Here is a 24,113-nt window from a genome sequence, read left to right on the forward strand (position 1 = left end):
ACATAGCATTTATGTCTCTTTGGTCTCCATTAAAAACAGGCATACAAAAATTAATCAAACTCATTTCAGTTGATGATTTACACACAAAAAAACTGACTCAGTTTTCATTATATGTAAGCATTATGGCATCCATTCAAATACTTCCCTGCTGGTTGTGTACAACCACACACACACTAAATTCAATGTTTATTTCTAAGAAGAAACCCACATTTCATAAGAAGTATTCTATCAGCAGAAATACTATCCCTCCAAGATGCCATGAGAGAAAAATCTCTTTTAGCATTCTTGTCCTAATAAATATCAATGCATATTTGACAATAAAGTATGTATTGAAAATCTAATACTGCATTTCCAGTTTTTATTTTCATTTAAAAATATCAAATATAAAGAACAGTGTAATAAACACCAGTGAGCTCATTACCCAATATGAGCAAATGCTAACATTTTTAGACAGAGTATATTATAAAAGTTCTTCATAACTTTACCCCTCCCCACACACCCACACCAATAACCACTGTTAAACATTTTGGTGTGTACATTTTCAGATTTTCTTTTATGTATACACATATGCACAAATATATACACACACTTATTTTTAACGGATGGAATAATTTACATTTAGTGGCCAATTTTCCATGTCAGTATATGTATACCTATTTTTTCAAGGCTGTATCTATTTCAGATGTTTCCAATATTTTACTGTTCTGAGCAATGCTGCATTAAGTATACTTATACACACTTGTTATATATGTACATATGGTAAATATTTTATAGGCTAAATTATCACGATCAGGACTGCTAGATCAAAGGGGAGACACACTTTAACTCTTGTAGTCATCCCAAAAAGTTATGCTACAATATGAGAAGGCCTAGTTCAGGTGAGTCTGATTGTGATAGGTGGTGGAAAGGGGAGAAAAGAATATTTCTGGCAAAGTGAACAACGTGGTCAAAGTCCTTGGTATGTCTGAAGAATGAGTAAGCCAGTTTGGCTGGGGTCTGGGGTGTGTTGCTGAATGGAATGAGGTAGTTACACGCATGGCTGGAAAGATAATCTAGGCCCTGCAGGTGTTGTGCATGTGCACATATGGAAGTAAAACTCAGTGGAAATCAAGCAAGTGGGAGGGGGGGAGGAGGGTTTGGGTAAAATCACACCTAATAGGTACAATGGACACTACACCTGGGTGATGGGCACACTTACAACTTTGACTCAAACTGTACAAAGCAATTTGTGTAACCAAAACATTTGTACCCCATAATATTCTGAAATTAAAAGAAAAAAAGAAAATAGAAAAATTAGCTAGCATAGTAGCAGGCGCCTGTAGTCCCAGCTATTCAGGAGGCTGAGGAAGGAGGATTGCTTAAGCCCAGGAGTTCGAGGTTGCTGTGAGCTATGATGTTGCCACTTCACTCTACCTGAGTCAACAGAGTGAGAGTCTGTCTCCAAAAAAAAAAAAGTTTAACTGGAAAGAGGAGAGACTAAGGGACTTGAGCTACTAAAGTTATGTAGGGAAAGAGAATCTAAATGAGAATAGAAAAGGAAAGTACTAGTGTTAGCAAGATTTAAGGTGGAAGAAGTTACAAGACTGAGCAACTGATGGAATGTAAGCGGAGAGAGCAAAAAATAAAAATGATCAAGACCTCAAGCCTAAGCATTTGGAGATTGTTGATGTCATGGTGGGAAACAAGAAGCCAGCAAAAAGAGCTGGTTTGGTCAAATGAGAGAAGATTAGCAGTTCAGTCTTGAACATTTTTATTTGGTAGTGCCTGGCACATTGAACTGAAGATGTCCAATAAGTATTCAGAGTATGACTTTCCAGTTCCGGAGAGAGTTCAGATCTAAAGATTCAGGAGTCATGTGCTGGGGGAGGCCACAGCTCAATTCAGGAAAGAAAAAAACCACCTCTCCTTACCTGTGAGGACAGCATGACAAGTACAAAGAAAATAGCAGGCCAAGCACAGAACCATGGGGACAACTCCATGAAGGGGTAAGACAGAAAGCAAGGCAGTGATAAAGAGAGGCAGAGACATAGCAAAGCACCTAGGAGAAATCCTAGACTGCTTTCCTTTATGTCAATACAATAAATTTTTTCAGATGGAATTTTTCTTTAAGTCGGTTGTGAGATTTCTTCTGCTCCACATTTTCAAAAATAAAACAAGATATTGAATAATCAGGTGAGGAATTTTTTCCCCAAATCAATCTTGGAAAACCTCTCATCACAGATTTCCATCTTCTCTGTCTAGCTATGAAATGTTTCTAAATAGTATAAATTGTTACTACTGTGTATCACTACCAAATCGAGATCTATTTTCAAGTCTAACTGAAAATACTACCAGTTTCCTCAATTCTAGAGATAAGGGACCAAGACAATTTAAACAAATGTTCTTGGGCAATGGTAACTTCTAAGTCTACATTCATTTATTTTCATATGGTTCAAAAAGTAAATAATTATGTTCAAGGTCAAAACTGGCTCTTTTATGTTTACGTGAACAACTATACCATATTTATAGTTTCAGTCATCAGAAAGCAATTCTAGCACCAAGTTCCTTTTATTTGTGCTCAGAGAGTGTCAAAGTGCACCAGTCAGGACAAAAATGGGCATTCAGGTCCTTTGACAGATAATCTCTATTAGCCAAAGAACGAAATAAAGACATCATGTTCTTTAGACCTCCTCCAAACAACATTTTTTCTCTTCCAATCAACATTTGTTCATTAAAACGTCTCTGGCCTAGAGATTTTTCCCTCCTCTGTGAGTTCCTTGTAAAATTCCTGAGACATGTTTTCACAAAATCAAAAGTTTCAAGCTGAAATGACCTTAGGGATCATACAGACCAGTAACTTTTTCCTTACGTGACTGTCAAAGGACTACCATGCAAACTAACACTTACAAAGAAGAATATTTGAATAGTATTCAAAAATTAGTATCGTTCTCAGTGGGAAAAAGCCAGAAACTCTCTGGGCTATATAAAAATATCAGCCGAATAATCAGTATAAGAAAGCTAAACATCTAAGTGTAGCATTTATTTTAACAAAATATTTGCTTAGACTCTTGACTACTTTCTCATCATCTGGCTTCTAGAACCTCATTCTCCTGGTCCTCCCACCCACTCTGACCTCTCTGCCTTCGCCTGGGGCACTGGCTCCCGCTCTCCCTCCTCCCTACACGCTGGTGTTTCCCGGAATTCCATGCACGCTCCCAGGGTGACCTCAGCCACTTCCACAGCTTCCGTGACTCCCAAACCTCTGTCTGGAGCTATTCGAATCCTCTCCCTCCTCACAGTTAATGATCTCGTTCTGGTCCTCGTCATCTCTTACCTCTATTCTAACGAAAGCCTTCTAGCTGGTCTTTCTACTCCTATCAGGTCTTCATGTTGCCACCAGATTTTATCTTTGGAAACAAAAATATAATCCTATTGCTTACACGCATAACCGTCAATGGCAGTCCACAGCATAGAGTCCAAGATCCATAACATGTCATATTACCCCTTTGCAAATCTTGCCACAGGAGACATGTAGGAGGATAATATTTTTGAAATATCAACCAATGATTTTCCAGATATTTTCTTTATCCCCACACCTTTCTCGTCGTTCCAGCAGCTAGAGCACTGTGCAGTCACTGTCTCGAGACAGGGCTGCTGCAGCGTAAGAGTGTGTACGTTTTTTCTTGGTTGTCCTTGAAGTTTGAGGAGGAAACTGAGCCTGACAAAATATTTTGCTTAAATGTCATGAGACTAAGCTCCACCCTTTTAGACTAAAAAGTATTTTCTGCATGCTGAGAAGAAGAGACGAGAATTGATGACAGCACAGGCACTGGGAGGACCCAGGAGAGAGGAGCCCTGCCTCCTGCCACCTAAGCGGACCCTGGAGTGAGACCTGGGAAAAGGAACAATTATGTAGTGAGTTGAGGAGAAGGCTTCAGGACAGCCTCCCAGCATCTCTTTGGACCTAGAGAGACACACAAGGAACAGAGTGATACCAAAGATTTTAGGAGAGGAGAACGAGAGCGCCTGATGGAATGCCTGCGTAGAAAATGATGTTAATCATCACTTGGCCTCCACACTCGCCTGGAACTATATGGGCCTCCCAGACATACCCAGGAAAAGGTGAGGGATACCCTAAAATAACGGAGATTAGGTTTCTGCCACGTTAGCTTAAGAGAGACTCAAGATGGAAATTATGTTATATAAAAGTTATGTTTTCTCACGCCGGTAATCCTAGCTCTGGGAGGCCGAGGCGGGTGGATCGCTCGAGGTCAGGAGTTCAAGACCAGCCTGAGCAAGAGTGAGACCCCGTCTCTACTAAAAATAGAAAGAAATTGTCTGGCCAACTAAAAATATATATACAAAAAAATTAGCCGGGCATGGTGGCTCATGCCTGTAGTCCCAGCTACTCGGGAGGCTGAGGCAGTAGGATCGCTTAAGCCCAGGAGTCTGAGGTTGCTGTGAGCTAGGCTGATGCCACGGCACTCACTCTAGCCCGGGCAACAAAGTGAGACTCTGTCTCAAAAAAAAATAAAAATAAAAATAAAAATAAAAGTTATGTTTTACACACACTTGGATTCTGGAATAATTTTTACATTCACTGTACACCTTTCTAGCCTCAGCTCACCCCACTTCCTCATCCCTGTTCTCACTAGCTCTCCCCACTCCTGTGTAGCCCTGGCTGTAAGTACACTAAGGGGTTTGCTGTTCCTTAACCCCCCTGTTCATTTTCTTCCTTCCAGACTTTATGCACTCTGCTTTCTCTACCTGGAATGCCCTTTACCAAAATTTTTCTCCTGGAAAATACTCCCCCTCCATGAATGAGCTACAATATTGCCCCTTCTCGAATGGCTTGCCCCTCGTAGAGTGACTCTCCTTGTCATTGAATTCCACAGTAATTGACACATGACTCAATTTACTAAGTCAATGCTAGAAATATGATTACTTGTGTTTATCTCATCCTACCACTCCCATTGGTGTGTGCTCACAGAAAACTGGACTATGTCTTGCTTGTCTTTATAAGCCCAGTGCCCAACCCACTGTATCTGTTGTCACCTAGCCTGGCCCAAAGATTTACAAGTGGTTCCACAGAGCCTCCACATATGCCAGAACAATCCTCAAAATACTCCATCCAATCATTCTCCTATTTTGTATATAAGTATCCCATGTATTACAAGATCAAAAGGAGATGTAGCAGACCATTCTACCTGGTAAGAAAAGCCTTTTCTAAACTCAAGTAAGACTTCAAAGGAACCTACAACTGAACTGTGCCCACAGTATGACTAAAGACTCCGTACCATTTAGGGATACATTATGTTATACTTTTATCAGACCCAAATATTTCAGTATGTTTACTTATTTTAACTATGGAGCACTCAAGAACAGTAGGAATAAAAAGTACATGACATGGTCACATTGGTGATTTTCTAACTGGTAAACTGAGATTATACTAAAACGGTGATTTTCAAACCATCTTCCACAGAGACTTCGTGCCAGACACTGTTCTAGGCACTGAGGCAGCCACTTCCTCTAATCTTGTAAAATTTCCGCTCAAGCAGGAAATCCCTTCCCTTTCAGGCCCCAAAGCTCAGGTGACAGGTAACACTGCTGCTTTTCCCAGGAACCTCTTTTTTTTCCTTGTATGCCTTTCTCCCCACTCAAGAAACTATAATAAGTAAACCAATAAATTAACAAGATAATTTTAACGTAATAACTCTGAACAAGTAAATAAACCCGTGATGTTAGAGTGACTTTGGGGTGAGTTGGGGACAAAAGGTCTTTCGGAGGGAGAACGGAATGTTAAGCAGCAGCGGTTTCAGAGAGACGAGACAGGGTCTGCACCACCCCAGCCCAGGGAGGAGACAGGAATGTTCCAGGACCCGGAAGGCAGCCAGCGTGCGTGGACGGTAGCCAGCAGTTAGCAATGAGACTGACGGGGCAGGCGGGGGCCAGATCACGCAAGACATCATAAGGAGTTTGTATTTCTTCCATGCCACAGGAAACCTGACTAATGTTTCCAAAAGCTCACTCTGATAGTGTGTGGATAACTGGGCAAAAGTGAGCAACGGTGGAAGGAGAGGAGTTAGAAGTTAGAGTTTTATTAGCAAGACGTGAGGAGGCTCTGGACACAGGCTGCAGCCAGGGATATAGGTGGTCAGACTCTACAGAGCGACCCTGGCACTGCTGCCAGGTTGGCAGGACAGCAGACCACCAGCAGAGACCTGGGCTCTGCACTCCCTTCTACTACTTTCAACCTGGGCAGCCTCCCTTTGAAATGCTTTCCCTGTGAGCTTTCATGACAGATGCTATTTACTTAGGGGGTTCTCTGACTAACGAAAAGTTAGTAAACCACTGACTTAAACCATTCACAAGGCCCCTGCTTGCTCAAGAACATTGACTCCAATTTTCTCTGTCTTCTTGTGCAGGGAGCTCCATCAGCCGCAAGCAAGAGGAATTGGACCTTTTGCCTACATGATCAGTCTCTCTCACATTTGCCCAGGCTGGAGCCTGCTACTCAGTGTGGTTGGGATTACTGCAGGTGACCGGTCATTCCAGCAGCTACCATCTCCTCATTGGGTGATGCCTGACCTGCCTGACATCCCAAGGCAAACCTACAGGACAACGTCTCAGGAAGAAAAAAAAACCAAGTGGAAATTGCTGACATTTGCTTCCATTTTAGGCAAAGTTTGAAAACCACTGGTAGAATAGAAAACATACCAGACTAAAAGGCAGGATTCCTAGCCCAGGAACTCAGCTCTGTCAACCATCAAGTTATTCCACTGTGACTACATTGCTTCAGCTTCTGGGCACGGTTCTACTGCATATCTATAAAATTATGGGTTTGGGCTAGATAATATTCTAGGCTACTCTTTACCCACAAAATTCTATGATTCAGTCTTTCACTTATTCATTCCATTTCTTAAGCACCTAGAATGGATCAGGTACTGTGTTTCTGTGTGTGTGGGGGTTTGTTTTGGGGGGATTGTTTCTTGCTCTTTTTATAATATATTGTAGAGATTACATCGTAACTAATCTAACTTTGGGGTTGAAAAATAATTAATCAAAAAAACTTATTATACTATATATTACAGAAAAAACAGTCATATTTAAGTTTAACTCAAACTTAAACTGCCAAAACTAAACAATATATTTTGAAATGTTTTATCATTATTTGGTAATCAATTTCCTCAAAATTTAACCCTAAGTTGTTTCCAATGAAATGGTTAAGAGCAAAGCCTTGAACAAATAAAAGAAAACAGATCCATTATGAAATTCTTTATCAAGTATTTAGAATTTCAGTAGTAGCTAAAATTCTAGTTTGGAGTATGCCCATAATGTTGGGCTTAAGGACACAGCACTGACACATTGTCATAGCATGACAATGTTTTGTTTGCTTACAACACCAAAGTCTTGAAACACAGGTACAAGATCAATACACAATTTATACACTCATATTAAAATAAAAATACCATTTTGAGAACTGGCATTTCACACATAGCTTTCATGTTCCTTATGGGTTTTAAAGCAGTGAGAATAGAAATGAAAATATAAAAGTAAGTTCTTTCCACTTTTCCCCTTTTTCTCTGATTTATTAACTTATACTAGGAATTTGAGTATCTCATTTTCTCTACTCTTCTTCCCACAATCTGGTAAGAAAATAAACAGAATAAACCATAACATAGTTTTGAAGAAAGAGAAAAGTTATCAATATGGATATAGCATAAATTAAATCATTATACAAAATGAACAGTCAAGAGTTTACTTAAGAGCATCTTTGGGTACTAACTACCATGAGACATAGCAAATGTCCCCTGTGTCCTTTAATTTCTGCATGAGTATTCTGTCCTCAGTGTCTTCCTTTCTGGGTACCCCTCTAGTTCCTTCATTGCATGGACTCAGTGTCAGTCTGTGTGGGTTTAAATCCTGACTCTGCTGCTCACTAACCACATGACCTCAGGCAATTTGAATGCCCATTTCCAAATATATATATTGGAAATATATATTATATTTATATATTATATATTTTTATATTATATATAATGTGTATTATATATTATATTTTATTATATAATATATAATATGTATTATATATTATATTTATATATATATAATGTCATGTACATTAAAAGAGTTAACATATGTAAAGCTCTAAGAGTAGCACCCAGTACATATTAAATGCTCAATAAAGGTTAGCTTTAGTTATTGGTAACAATTGAGTTTTTCAAGGCTCAGGGCTTCCATTCCTTCTACTTTTCTCCATATCCTATTCTCAAGAGATTTAACATCTTCAACTTAAATATTGCCGAGTCTCTAGTCCTACTCTTTTTCTTTTTTCTTTCCTCTTTTTTTTAGAGATAGAGTCTCACTATGTTGCCCAGGCTGGCCTTGAACTCCTGGGCTCAAGTGATCCTTCTGCCTCAGCCTCCCAAGGAACGAGAATTACAGGTATGAGCCACCACACCTGACTTCTAGTCTTTTTATGCCTAAGTTCAGTGTCATTTCTTCAACTGCCTGGATGTCATTTATATGTGTTCCCAACCTGTCACCTTCAACACAATACATATGAAACCACAATCACCTGCATCTAGGCTCATTTCCAGATAGCAGTCAGTCTCATGAGGAAGAAGACAATTCATTCCATGAAAGAGATTGAGATATCAGGAAAAAACAAAAGAAGACATTTCACAAAATACTACAGAAATTCATCAGTGGGGCCGGGCGCGGTGGCTCACGCCTGTAATCCTAGCACTCTGGGAGGCCGAGGCGGGTGGATCGCTCGAGGTCAGGAGTTCGAGACCAGCCTCAGCAAGAGCGAGACCCCCGTCTCTACTAAAAATAGCAAGAAAATTATATAGACAACTAAAAATATATACAGAAAAAATTAGCCGGGCATGGTGGCGCATGCCTGTGGTCCCAGCTACTCGGGAGGCTGAGGCAGGAGGATCGCTTAAGCCCAGGAGTTTGAGGTTGCTGTGAGCCAGGCTGACGCCACGGCACTCACTCTAGCCCGGGCAACAGAGCGAGACTCTGTCTCAAAAAAAAAAAAAAATTCATCAGTGGTTAATCTTTGTTTACAAAAATGATAAGACAGAACCAGAGTGTTCCCAGGCCCCAGTCATCAGAGGTTTTAAGGCAAAGGCTGCACAAATTCTAACAAGATAGGCATAGATGGAAATAGATTGACAGGAAGTCAGGTTTACAATAAAACCGCAGGACAACGACAGATGTCTGATAATTGAGGCAAGCCATCACGGGAAGAGAAAGCTTGTGAGGGGTCTATTGCAGTAGCAAAGAAGGATATGCTCACTCAAAAAGTCTTTAGAGCTGTCTAGTTAGATCCCATGTTTAGTGTAAAAACCCTCAGGCTTCCAAGAGCCTCAGCAAATCCAAGTTGCCTTAAGCAAGGAATACTTCTCCAGTGAGGTGGCTCTGGTATCTAGTCCACCACCCAGGGAGACATAATGAGGTTCCATCTAGGAAATGGCAAGAACAAGAAAGGTCTGAGAGCAGCTGACATCCCAGGCTCGCTCTCCCTTCACAAGCATCACAGAGCATGTTTGTCCTCACCTCTGAGACCAGCATCAAAAATTTTGATGTTATTCCACCCTATCCAGGTAGGCTTTAGAGTATCTGGAAGTCTGAATCTGCAGACAAGCAGGTTAGTGATAGTGTATTAAGTGTCCTAGAGTAAAAATTACTGCAGAGATGGCATGCTGCCTTTGGAAAGGCATGAAAAGATATACAGAAGGGGAGTGGCAATGAGGAGTGGCAGAGAGGAAGCGTATTAACTTTTATTTAATCCTTATTTTTGAACAGTTTCACTTGTTACACAGAACAGGTTTATTCTGTATAAGAGAAAGGTGCTGACCAAACTTGGTTATCACCTCCTCTTGGAAGCCTCCCATGATTCCTACATATGGACTCAGGGTTCCTCCTCTCCTTTCCCAGAGCATTTTGTCTATCTGTGTATCACAGTACTAATCCTATCCAACCGCATTTGTTGGTTCACTTGTCCATCCCTCCCACTACATTAAGCTTTCTGAAAGCTGGGAATGAAAAGAGCATGTACTATAGCTGGCTCATAAAATGCTTTAATACAAATTCATTGATGAACTGATTGAAGATAATAATACCTCACTCAATACCCTACCTCCGAGATCAGCAACCTTTTTCTATAAACAGCCAGACAGTAAATATCTTAGGCTTTGCAGACCCTACAGTCTCTGTCACTACTACTCTATGTACCACGGTGGCATCAAAGTAGCCATAGACAGTACGTAAATGATAGGTGTGGCTGTGTTTCATTAAAACCTTATTTACAGATGCTGAAATTTACATATCATACAATTTTCATGTGTCATAAAATATGTTCTTTTGATAGTTTTTCAATGATTTAAAAATGTAAAAACTATTCTGAGTTCACAGGCTATACTAAAAGAGGCAGCAGGCCAAATTAGGCCTGTGGGCCATAGTTTAAGGACACCTAGTATTTGTTAAGCACTTTTTTATGACTAGGCTCTACTTAGTGAGTCTTAAGTGAATAAATCCATTTAATTTTCACAATCATCCTATGAAGTAGGTTCTGTTGTTATTCAACTATTTTAAACAAATAAAGTATGAAGAAATTTCCCCAAACCTCAAAATTAAAAATTGGTATGGGTGGGGTTTTAGAGCCAGGAAGTCTAACTTCAGAGCCTGCTGTTTTACTGCTAAATACACCACCTCTAAAGAGCGTGACAGAGGCAAACTTTCAATCATTTCTCTAAGGTTTCCCAAAACTGGAAGAGTGAGCTGAATGGGAATGACCGGTAATGAGTGCACCACGAACTACAACCTCAGCAGAAGCCATATGATCCAGACATGTATGAAGATGGAAGTCCAAATTACCAGCTGACAAGGTGTGGTGATGTGCCCGCTGTCTGCCTCGGAGACTTTGATTGGCATGAAGACACACAGGCCTGTCCAGGAGGGAGCTAGTCTTCACAGCTAGACCATCATCTGTTTGGGAACTCATGCATGTTATGAGGTAACTAAGTCAGTCTACTATCTGTCAGTCCATTTGGGCTGCTGTATCAAAATACCATAAACTGGGGAGCTTATAAACAATAGAAATTTATTTCTCATAGTTCTGGAGGCTGGAAAGGACGTCCAAGATCAAGGCAGGTTTGGCGTCTAGTGAGGGCCCATTTTCTGGCTCATATACGGTACCTTCTAGCTGTGTCCTCACATGGTGAAAGGAACCAGGAAGCACTCTGGGGTCTGTTTTTATAAGTGCACTAATCACATTTATGGGGGCTCTGCTCTCATGACCTAATCATCTCTCAAAGGCACCACCCTCGAACACCATCACACTGGGGTTAGGATTTCAGCATGTGAATTTTGGGGGAACACAAACACTCAGCCCATAGCACTGTCTATCGCACGTGTCTGCAGGTGGTTTAGGTAAAGCTGGCAATGATTACTACTTCTACTTACACAGATCACTTTTTTCCTTGTAAGAGCCAATTAAGATCTGGGTGACGGAGATATGACGTATACAAATGTTCATGCAGTTTTAAAAAAGAGAGATCAATGGATGTAGCACAAGCTTAGTTTATTGTGGCCCAGCAGAGTTCAGCTCTGTTAGCTTTAGGCAGTCATTTGATGGCCTGCTCTTCCAGACTTGCCCACCAACTGTTTTAATAGCCTATAATTTCCTTATTGATATATAAATGAGACCAGCAGCTGTCCCTTTATTACCGCATGCAGAAGCACAGCATGACTAGTACCACAGCTCTCACACTGTTAGAGCAGTGTCTGCGTCTGGACTTCATAAAAAAGTGGGTAGGATCTGAATGGGCATAGACGCACCTACCCATTAGGTCTGCTGAGCTACCAGAGAGCATAGAAAGATTTGATTCTTCCACTACGTAGTGGTAAGAGAACTAACTTCACAGAATATTGCCAAATATTGCGTGTCTAGGAACCAATGAATTCAGAGAGCACTTCCTTTTGGTGAATGATATAAAAGAAAGGTGCAAGATCAAAGGTAGTGCAGAATCTTTTTGCAGATCCCTTTGAATGCTGTGAAAGGATGTAATAAACACAGAAGAATTTTACCTAACTCAAACACACCATAAATTTTATAGCCCAACTCATTACCTGCACTCACATAATTGACGTAGTCCTACCTGAGCATAAATAGTGTACTTTTCAGGAAGATCACAAAGTAGTTCCCAGGACCCACTGATAAGTATCAAAAGATCCATATATACCCCCAAATTGGTATGAATATTTATGTGCATGTTTCTGGGGAAAGGATTCATAGCATTCATTAGAGACTTAAAAGTCTGAAAGTTGAAGGGTCCTTGTAAGCTAAGTTGTATCACTATATTTTCAAGTATATTCTCAAACAGGCATTTTCAGTATTTTACCACCTGAGTGGAAACTGGGTGGTTGTCTTTGAGTATTTTAGTTTAAATGAAATCTATACTCAACCAGAGGTGAACTAGGAAGCTTAGAGATATCAATCCGTCTCTCCCCACTTTAGTGAGAGAAGGAAATAGAGTTATGTCCAAATTATTTAAATAGTTCATTTACTTTCCCACTCTCCTAGAGGGCTGTGTTACATCTTTTTATCAGCCAAATATCTTGCTTCCTACTTCACTGAGAAAACTGAAGTAATCAGAAAAAACTTCTACAGATTCTCTCCTCCTTATCTACCCACCTTGGGCACTAATTCTCAAACACACTCTCTTCCCACCTGTTATTCTAGATGAACTAACCATGCTCCTACCTAAAGCAAACCTTTCCTCCCGAGCATTGGATCCCATCCTTTCTCAACGATATCATTCCAGAAAAATCTCTTTCCTCTCTTTCAAATATCACTTTCTCTTCTCTTTTGGATCACTTCCATTAACACACAGACAAGCTATTCCTATTATTTCTTCCATCCTAAAATACACACACACACACACACACACACACACACACTCTCTCTCTCTCTCTCTCTCTCTCTCTCTCACGTATAACTTCTTTTGGCCCCATTCCAGCATCTGCTTCCAGCCTAATGCATGACAATGTACAAAACTAAATTTCGCAAATTTACTGCCCAAATCTACTCTCCTTCTACCTTTCTCATCTGTGTTAATAGTAACTGCATCCTTCTAGTTTCTCAGGATAAAAACTTTAGGATCAAAAAAAAAAAAAACAAAATTTTAGGATCACCTTGACTCCTGCCTTACAACCATCCACTCTGTCAGGGCATCTCATAACAGATTTCTACTTACCATTCAAAGTTCTGACTAGGTTCCTGGACTTCTTTCTAAAACTTTCTAGAATATTTCTGACTTCATAGAGCTCTCTCTTTTTCTACATATCTCCACCATCACTTCCACTGCATATTCTAATGCTTATAAATATTATCTTTTCAAACTCATTACAAAGATGAATTATAGCTCAGAACCTCCCACAGGACTAAACACACTAGTGTGTATTTAGTAAAGGCTCCACAAACATCACTCTAAGTGATTGGTTTTCCTGCGAGTTTCCAATAAAATTGGAACCACAAATAATACTTACTTTGATTAGTTGAGTTTGAAATAATTTGATCTGTATTTCCTGCATTTGCAAAGCTATCCGTCATTTCTCCAAACACCAGCATCATAAGGGGGAGTGCAGCACCATGGATGATGGCAGCCAAAGATCCCACCACCATATACAACCTGTCGAGCCAATTTGAATAGCGAAACTAAAAAAGGAGAAAAAAGAAGAGCATAGAAAAAATTAGTACAGTTTCATGGATGGTATGCTTTGCTTTCAAAACATATCCAAAATCCAAACATTTTTCAGACTTCTACTGCTACTATCCTAGTCCAAGATACCCTTTACCTTTGCTAAACTATTGCAATAGCCTAAACAGAAATGGGCATTTGATTCTTCTATTGAGTTCTGGCCTAATTCTTCATGTTGGACTTAATCTGTCTTCTCTTCTTATATGAAATCTGATAAGAAGGATGGGACATTCTGGGAAACTATAAAAGTCTTTAATAGTAAGATAGGAAACCAGCAGGCCCAACTTGTTAAAAAGTTGCAAGACCCAAACCAAGATTTCCCACAAAAACAGGAATACTGGATGTAGTGAAGAAACTAGTTAAGACCACTAAGAGCCAAGATGGTAACTTAAATGACCTCTGCTCACCCTCATAGCTCATTGTACTCTGCTTATAATATATTCACATACTAAAAAAAACTCCCACCAGCCCCATGACAGTTTACAATCAACATGACAACCCCTGGAAGTTACCTTATATGGTACAAAAAGAGGAGGACCCCTGATTCCTAGAAATCTACACCTTTTTCCCAAAAAGCCCATGAATGATCTACTCCTTATTTAGCACATGATCAAGAGATAGCCATAAATAGAGTTTGCCAGCAATGTACAGGTGCTACTCCATCTATGGGGTAGCCTGCTTGCTGTTTGTGTATTTCATAAGTTTTGCTTTCATTTCCAGCTTAAGGCTCACACTTCAATTCTTTCCTGAATGAAGCCAAGAACGCCCTTGGCCTTCAGGCCTGACCCTAGTTTTGGGGTCCTCTTTCTGGTGTCAGTGGGACTATAATATAGTATTTGTTGCTGTAGGTTATAAGACTAAAAGGCACTTTTCATCTCATGGGAAAAAACATGAATGCAAAAAGCCCTTCAGAGGAAACACTGTGTTGTTTTAAGGAAGTGGCTTGGGTTAAAGAAATGCTGAACAACAGAATTAACAAAATGTAAAATGAATTTAACTTAATTAGAACTTAATAATGAGCAGGAAGAGGAAAGGAATGAGTTAGATGCATGCTTCCCAAGGATCATTTTTCCTGAGAAAATAGAATACGGCCATAATGAATGACCAGTGAAGATCTGTGTAATCTCTTTAATTGTAGACAAGTCACAGGGAGGAAAGAAAGGCTTCTTTGGATCCAAAAAGTGACAAGAAGAGGACAAAGTAAGAGGAATGGGGTTGGGTGTGGTGGTTTACACCTATAATCCTAGCACTCTGGGAGGCCAGGACAGGAGAACTGCTTGAGCTCAGGAGTTCCAGACCAACCAGAGCAAGAGTGAGACCCCATCACTACTAAAAATAGAAAAATTAGCTGGATGTGGTGACACGTGCTTGTAGTCCCAGCTATTTGGGTGGCTGAGGCAGGGGGATTGCTTGAGCCCAGAAATTTGAGGTTGCAGTGAGCTATGATGATGCCACTACACTCTACTCAGGGGGAAAGAATGAGACTCTGTCTCAAAAAAAAAACAAAAACAAAAAAAAGAGCGATGGGCTCATGGCCCACCTGGGAAGCAATTAATACTTTTCCCATAAAACTCAAGGAACTAGCTAAGAATCAAAAGAAAACCAAATGAAGGAAATAAAAACAAACAGGATGAACCAGCTGTGGGAGTCTGTGGATAAGCCCCGAGGCAGGTAGTTGTCATGTGGATGCAACATGTAGCTGTAGGCAACAGATTTTTGATGTAGGGAGGAAACTGAGTATAAAGTCATAGGCCTAGGCAGGGAATACAAAACAAAATAAAGATACAAAGATCAGATAACATAAAAGACAGAGCAGCAAAAAGCAAGATTTTAGAACTTACATATACTTCACAAGAAGACAGAAACCAATCCTTAAGTTAGCTAACACAGACATTACACTAGTAACAAGTGAAAATAAATACTAAGTTGACAAGTGGAGAAATAAAGAGCAGAATAGTTCTGGGCAATAGTGGATGGCAGTTCATAAAACAGGAGAGAAAAAGCAAAGTCAAATTATAAAATGATTAGTGAAAGTTAAGGTTTGGTGTCAAAAGAATACTTGGGTATTTGCATTTAAACTCTTTCTAGATCTTAAAAATGTAATCAAAGGAGCTTAAGTTTGGGTTGATGACATAACTTTCCATAACCTAAAAACATCGTTTTCTTTACAAATTCAAACCTTAAGGAGAGAAGGATGCTTTGATATTTTTTTTTCTATTTCACTGGAGTGCAGGTTTAATTTTGCCACCATGTACTTTGTCTTAACTAAGCCTTCACCCATTTCCTTAAAAAACACAAATGAAGAGGAAGAGATGGGCAGAAACTATTTATCTTCTCTTAAAGACTCTATTAAAGTGGACAAAATATCAAACTCCTCAGGACAGGAAGAGAAGACAGTTGATATACAAAGATTTCTCTCATCCCCACCAGCACAGGGCATTTTTGCCTTTAGAACTATCACTGGCCATAATAAAAACAAGCAGGCCATGAATGCAAACATTTATAGTTGGCCTACTCAACTATAACAGAGAGAATGGCCTGGGGAGAAAAAAAAAACCACACACAAAATATTTCTGTCTCTTTAAAACTTCCCCTACTCTTTTTGAGAACTGAAAACTGCATCCTTGCCTCAGGCCAGTAGTTGGGAGAAGCAAAGAAGCGGCCTTTTGTTCTTGCACCCCAAGCAGACACCAGCTCCCAGGTGGGCCCAGGTGGGGCTTTGTCTTAGGCAGAGATGGAACCCTTATAATACTTAACCACAATAGCCTAGAACTGAGGGGCTCTCCCTTTAAAAGCTTTGTATTTCTGCTTATGTTCCGGAAATTTGGATTTTTGAGACAAAAAGGTCTACCCATTTTTCCTCCTTTGCCAGCAAAGTAATAAAAACCTCTCTTTCCTCCTCCCCAAACCACTTGTTCTCGTTCTTCTGAGTTGGCCTCAAGGACAAGTGCCAAGCTTTTGGTAACATAATGACAGATAAAGATCAGAGATAAATAGCAAAGATATAACCTTTGCCTTCAGAGAGTTTAAAGAGAAGGAAGGCAAAAAAAAAAATTTATGCAATATGTACTCTGTATGCTTTGATAGCATAGTGTACAGAATAGACATAAAAGACAGCCAAAGGTCATTCTCTCCTTTATGGAAAAGTTTCATAAAAGAGGTGATGTTTCCTTCCACTTCCAGCTTTGAAAGTTCAGTGACTATTTAGAAGAAGGAAGGCATTCTAGCCAGAAAGAACAGTAAGCAGAAATAGGAAAGAACACAAAATGCTTAGAAAAGATTGAGGTCTCTCAAGCTTGGGGTATGAAGTGTGGAAGTATCAAGAAATAGTAGATTGTCCTAGAGGCACCCCTCCCAGAGCTGGGAAAACTGGAAGACACAAGGGTTGGAGCAGAAGGAGGGCAGAGTCTCAGTTAGTCCTGTTTGAATGCCTAGCCTGGAAGTACAATCCCGGAAGTATGTAGAAAGAATTCAGAGTTTGGGACACAGATTTGTGGCTCTAGGGTATGTAGTAGAAGTCACGGGAGTGGATAAGATCAAATCATCCAGGAAGAGATAGAGATAGTATTTTGACTTTTTTTTCCCCCCTAAGAGACGGGTCCTTGCTATGTCTTCCAGACTTGAATGCAGTGGCTATTCACAGGTGCAATCATAGCTCACTACAGCCCCCAACTGCTAGGCTCAAACAACCCTCCCACCTCAGTCTCCTGAGTAGCTGGGACTACAGGTGCATGCCACTATGCCTGGCTTTTGACTGTCCTTTTGATGATCTTGGGTCGAAAAGAAGAGAAAGGATCATTACTAGAGTGGGATACAATGTAAAAGTAGGACTATTTAATGAAGTCTTATGTTTTTTTTTTTTTTTTTGAGACAGAGTCTCGCTGTGTTGCCCGGGCTAGAGTGAGTGCCGTGGCATCAGCCTAGCTCACAGCAACCTCAAACTCCTGGGCTTAAGCGATCCTACCACCTCAGCCTCCCCAGTAGCTGGGACTACAGGCATGCGCCACCCCAGCTAATTTTTTTTCTATATATACATTTTAGTTGGCCAGATATTTTCTTTCTATTTTTAGTAGAGACGGGGTCTCGCTCTTGCTGAGGCTGGTCTCGAACTCCTGACCTCGAGCGATCCACCCGCCTCGGCCTCCCAGAGTGCTAGGATTACAGGCGTGAGCCACCGCGCCCGGCCAAAGTCTTATGTTGATAGGTAAATCAGTCAAAGAGACAACTGGTGGAAATACCAGTTTATGCAATATGTACTCTGTATGCTTTGATAGCATAGTGTACAGAATAGACATAAAAGACAGCCAAAGGTCATTCTGGAAGAAAATGGAGATGAAGCAATGTCCAAGACAATAATAAAACAATTATTTCAAGATCATGAAGCAGGGGATCATCAGTTAATGCTATAAGTATTATGTGAAACAAGATATTCCCAAGATGCCCCAAGATTCCTTCATAATTGTAAGAGGGCAGAGTTATCTGTACAATGGAGGGATCCAATCTGTCATCACCTTAATCGAGTGATCAAAGTTAGCTTCATAAAAAATTAGAATACCCTGACATTTGATGTTTCCAGATGTGATGAAATACAGCATCCCCTATGAAATTTTCTTACCAAAAAATGGAACTTTTACACCTAATTTTCAGTATATAAGAACTCAAGAAAATGAGGAAGAAAAAAAATCAAACAACCCCATTAAAAGTGGGAAAAAGACATGAACAAAAGCTGTCTAAAAATATATATATACAATAACCATATGAAAAAATGCTCAACATCACTAATCAGGGAAATGCAAATCAAAACCACAGTGAGATATCACCTAACCCCAGTGAGGATGGCTTTTATCAAAAAGTCCCAAAACAATAGATGCTGGCGTGGATGCAGCAAGAAAAGAACACTTATACACTGTTGGTGGGACTGCAAACTAGTAAAACCTCTATGGAAAACAGTATGGAGATTCCTCAAAGAACTAAAAGTAGACCTACCATTTGATCCAGCAATCCCACTACTGGGTATTTACCCAAAGAAAAAAAGTCACTGTATCAAAAATACACTTGCACTCAAACGTTTATTGCCACACAATTCACAAACGCAAAGCTGTGGAATCAACCCAAGTGCCCATCAATACATGAGTGGATTAATAAAATGTGGTATATGTTTACTATGGGATACTACTCAGCCATTAAAAAATGAATTCAGGCTTTTTGCAACAATTTGGATGGAACTGGAAAGCATTCTTTTAAGTCGAGTATCGCAAGAATGGAAAAACAAACACCACACGTACTATTAAATTGGAACTAACCGATCAGCCCTCAGGTGCACAGATGTTAGTAAAACTTAGCAAAAATCAAGCAGGTGGGATGGGGAAGGAGATGTGTGAAATCATACCTAACAGGTCTATCTGGGTGATGGGCACAGTTATAACTCTGACTCAAGCTGTACAAAAGCAATTCAGGTAACCAAAACATTTGTACCCCTGTAATATTATGAAATAAAAAAAAAGAGAAAAAAGAAATGCAAAGCATGGAAGAACATGGAAGTAATCAAATAGACGATAGGTATACAAGTATGAAGTTTACTGTTCTATACCTTTTTTAAATGTTTAAAATTTTTCACAATAAAACTTGGTAAAGAGCTAGGTGCTGTGGCATGCACCTGTAGTACCAGCTAGTCAGGAGGCTGCGGCAGGAGGATGACCTGAACCCAGGAGTTCAACTCCAGCGTGGGCAACATAGCGATATACTCATCTCTAAATAAATAAATATTTAAAAATTGTTTTTAAAAAATTTGGTAAAGAGAAGAGGCAAAAGTATATCTCTTCATTTCAGACCAAAAGGAACAAGATAAGAGTACAAATACAAGTAATCTTCCAGGAATAAAGACAAAGCTGACAGAGTTCAGAAACTCATATTTCTTTGTGACATGAAGCAAGACTGATTTCTGGAGAGAAGGAGGTGAGAAGATTTGAGGAAAGTGGTAACACAATGCTAAGTAGGACAAAAGCCTCAGTCAAATGCACTAGCTCTCTAGTTCATTAGGAAGGAGACTTTGGGGATGGGGGGAAATCTCTTAATAGCCTTGAGCCTCAGTTTCTACATTTACAAAATGAGGAAAATATTTATACGTACAGAAAACCTTACATAGTTACAATAAAAATGAGACTTAATACAAGAAACTTTTGTTAAGCATATGATATAAAAATATACAGTATAAACAGGCATTGTTATTGGTCTTGGAAATATAATTAATAAGACTTTTCAGGGTCTTACAGTCAAGGACCAGGTGGGCAAAAAAATTGTAACACTCCAAGAGAAATGTAAGACAAAGGTATAAACTAATTATAAGTGGAACCCTTTTAAAAAAAAAAAACGAAATAGAAAATGGTCAGATAGGGAGACAAGATGAAACAGAACCACATGAAAGGAAGGTTGATCAGTGCTACAAGCCAAGGGTTGGGCTTCCCAGGGCAAAGAAGTAGAAGGTGCTGGCAGGAAAGAGGTTTAGGTAATATTCAGCAGGCTTGATACAAATGTGACCTTACCATGGTGCCTGAGGTGGAGAGAGAAATCAGTGAATTCATTCATTCATTCATTCACCATTCAAAATTTATTCAATATTCAATATTTATTACACACCCAATAAAGGTCACGTGGTTCCAGGTACTGATAACAACAATGAATAAGACAAGCTACCTGTCCTCATAAAGCTTACATTCTAGTGCATACAGTAAAAGAGGAAATAGATGTATGCAATAGTTATTCAATATCTAGGTACCTATTAAAGTTCCACCACTGTTCTATGCATTTGGGATACAGTAGTGAACAAAATATACATAAACTCCTGCTCCCATGGAGATTACATTCAGAGAAAAGACAAATATACGAACAAGAAATCAGACAGTGGTAAGTATTCAGAAGAAATATCACACAGGGTAATATGCCACAGTGACAGGCAGGGGCAGCTGGTTTCGATGGCTGGTCAGAAAATGTCTTTCTGAGAAGGTAACATCCAAGATGAGACCTCACTCACAGGAAAGATACAGTTCATCACGTGATGGTCTGGGGACAGAGCATGTCAGGCAGGAAGAGCAAAGGCCAAGGCCCTTCGGTGACAATCAGCACGATGAGTCTCAAGGGAAAACAGAATGCACTGCGGCAAGAGAGAGGAAGGAGATTTGTCTGCGGTGAAGTCAGAGAGGAGAGGAAGGTCACGCATGCAGGGCCTTTTGTAGTCACAGGAAGTGGAAGGAGTTTGGGCTTTATGCCAGACTTCTAGGTTAGTGGAAGAGAAAGGCTTTCAATGTTTTTAAGGTAGAAACTGATGTGATAATGACGTGGCTGCTCTGTATGGGAAAACTTTCAGAAGAGCAAAAATGAAGGAGGGATACTAGGAGAAAAGAGAGCAATTGAGAAAGTCTGACCAGGTGTGGTAGGCAGAATAAGGGTCCCCCAAACACATCCATATCCTGATCCCAGGAACCTGTGAATGTACTGCCTTACATGGTAAAAGGGACTTTGTTTGTTTTAAGGCTCTGGAGATGGGGACATTATCCCAGATTATCCTGACAGGCCCAATGTAATCACAAGGGTGCTTAAAAGAGGGAAGCAGGGGCTCAGAGTCAGCAGCAGGAGGTGTGATGGCTGATGTAAGAGGTGGAATAATGCAAGGAAAGGCCTATGAGTCCAGGAATGTAAGTGTTTTCTGGAAGCTGAAAAAGGGAGGAAACAGATTCTCCTCTAGAGCCTCCAGAAGAAATGCAATCCTGCCAATACCTTGATTTTAGCCTGGTAAAACATCTGAATCCAGATGTCAGGTAACAAATTTGCATTGTTTTAAGCTACTAAATTGGTGGTATTTTCCTACAGTAGCAATAGGGAATGACTGCACAATGTTAAAATGGGGATAATAAAGAGGAAGGGCAAAGTTGAAAGGAATTGGAAGTTACAGTCAAAGACTGATACGTTTGAGTTTACACCTTTGCAGATGAAAGCCCAACCAGACGATAAGCCCAAGGTTCTGCCCACAGGTCTAATTTACTAATGCACAGTATGGGGCAGCGTTGTTAGAACTGAAGATTTCAGAGAATGCTGAACCTAGGAGTTATTAACATTCATAAGATTACCAAAATACTCAGAAGACTAGTGGGAGCATAGGTGGATGAAGTAGAAGCAATGCCAGAGTCCCCGAGGAAGGAGGAGTAATTAGAAAGCACATACCCCTGAAAATGGAGAGGAGATAGTACAGTTAAGCAGAGTGAAGCTCAAATGACAAATGAGTTTGCACAAGCATCAAAAAATAATTTGGAAGTGGCTTTGTGGAACTAGAGGAATGCCAATAGCATCCCTAACTCTTGGCGACACAAGAAAAAGACAAAGAGCTGGAAGGAAAACAAGCAGACTGTGACATTACAGATGCAAACAAAAGAAAGAAAATGGTGGGCAGTGTCAAGTGCTGTGAGAGGTCAAAATGGAATTCTAAAACGTCCACTGAATTTAGTGAGTGGTGGGGACAGGAGCCAAACTACAATATGTTGAGAACCGACTGGAAGGTAAAAGTAAGACAGAAAGTGAAGGTAACTTGTGTGGGTTAAGGGAGCCAGCGGGGGGACAGCTCCAAGGGCATTCGTAAGATCAAAGAGCCTTGATGTATCAAGGTTAATGAGACAGACCCAGATGAAGGGGAGAGATTGAAGATACTGAAGAAAAACAACAATAATGTCAGGTCCTTGAGAAGGCAGAGGAGATGGGAGCCAAAGTAAAAGTGAGTGATTAGTTTTAAGAACTAAAAAACTCTGTTGTAACCAGAAACGAAGAGCAGGAACAGGTCCAGATACAGGCAGATTTTGAAGATCACTGCAGCTGTGAAGGTCGAGGAATCGTGACCCACAGAACCATAAGGTCACCCAAGCCAGCAAGAGCGCCTACCCTGGAAAGGGAGATACTGAGCCAGGTGGTAAAGTCTTCAATGAGCAGGTGGCAGAAAATCAGAAGATAACAAAACAAAAAAAAGAACTCTTCAATTCCAGGCAGATAAGTGTTTAACAAATCATAAACTATCATAAACAATTACAGTTGTGAAAACAAATAGGCATGTCTGGGCAAAATCTGGGCCTCCCCCTCTTACTAGCTATTGGACCCTGTGACTCCAGATGCATTATTTAACTTCTCAGTGAGTTTCTTCATTTGGAACATAAGGATAATACAAGTTCCTGTATCAAAAGGTTACTGTGAAGATTAAGTCAAATAACACACATGGAGTCCTTAACAAACGCTTAATACAGAGGAAGCACTTAACATTGCCAGCTATTATCCATTTAGAAAAAAAAATCAATGTTTCAATAAGATACGTAAAGTAGAAATCTCAGAATTGAACCTGCAGCACAATTCTGGCAAGAGTGTATAATCTTCTACAGAGTTCGTTTTGTGTGGGAATTGCAGCCCAACTTTTATTTTTCTTCCCCTTATTTCCATTTGTCCCATTTCCTCACTTGCTTTAGATTTTATTCTACTTTTGTGTTTCTGTAAATGTTGAATCAAGGCCTGGGATAAATAAAATAAAGCCTAGTAGAAAATTTGAATCTATCTTACCACTTCCATCACTTTCTCCAGACTGACAAAAAGTCTCATAGGAGAAATATGTTAACAGACATTGTGTGCAGAAAAGATTTACCATAGCTGCTCTGAGGGTGCTGTGTTTAGAAAAGCCTGCATACAACGGTGGCCCGTGGCTGGTATGTGGAACTTGGATTTTCGTAGGGTTACCACTACTCTAGCTCATAAATGTGGCCAAACTATTTGTATAAACAATATGGTGTTTATGCTGAATATCTGCCTTCCTTCTGTGAATCTGGAGTTTCAGTGTATGCTGGGCAGAGAGGGTGCCTACATGATCAGCCCCCAGTAAAAACCCTAGGCACTGAGTCTCTAATGAGCTTCTCTGATAGCATTCCACACGCCTTGTCACAACTGGTTGCTGGGAAAATTAGGTGTGCCCTTTTATTAATAAGCAATGTCAATAACATCAGCATTTTATCGTTAAACAGCATTTTACTGTTAAATTATGTCCTTGTTTATAAGTTTTATATACAAATTAGGTTCACCATTTTCTATGTCAACTCTTCAGGAAGAAGATATGAGGAAAATCTAAGCAGTACAGCATTTCATCAACAGGCTTAAAACAAAGTCCCTCTACCCTGGCTCCACAGTGTATCCCTGGGCAAGTAAATACGTCTGGCCTCAGTTTCTTCATCTGTAAAATTGGAATAATAATAGTATCTGTCTCAAAAGGATTTATTAGGATTAAATGAGATCATATACAAAGTACTTAGAACAATGCCTGGCAAATAGCCCTGTATGTGTGTT

The 24,113-nt window shown here is 40.0% G+C and overlaps 1 protein-coding gene across 2 annotated transcripts in view; it reads right to left on the reverse strand.

The window, feature by feature from the left end:
* ABCB1 (ATP binding cassette subfamily B member 1) overlaps positions 1–24,113 on the reverse strand; it is an 88,421-nt gene that overhangs the window by 58,075 nt on the left and 6,233 nt on the right. For both annotated transcript variants that reach the window (XM_045565471.1, XM_045565472.1), the window contains one exon: positions 13,540–13,708. In XM_045565471.1, the coding sequence (XP_045421427.1) occupies positions 13,540–13,708 (169 nt within the window). The remainder of the gene's footprint in view (positions 1–13,539; positions 13,709–24,113) is intronic.

This window comes from Lemur catta, chromosome 11 (genome assembly GCF_020740605.2).
Source record: "Lemur catta isolate mLemCat1 chromosome 11, mLemCat1.pri, whole genome shotgun sequence".
In the NCBI taxonomy this organism is placed as follows: Eukaryota; Metazoa; Chordata; class Mammalia; order Primates; family Lemuridae; genus Lemur; species Lemur catta.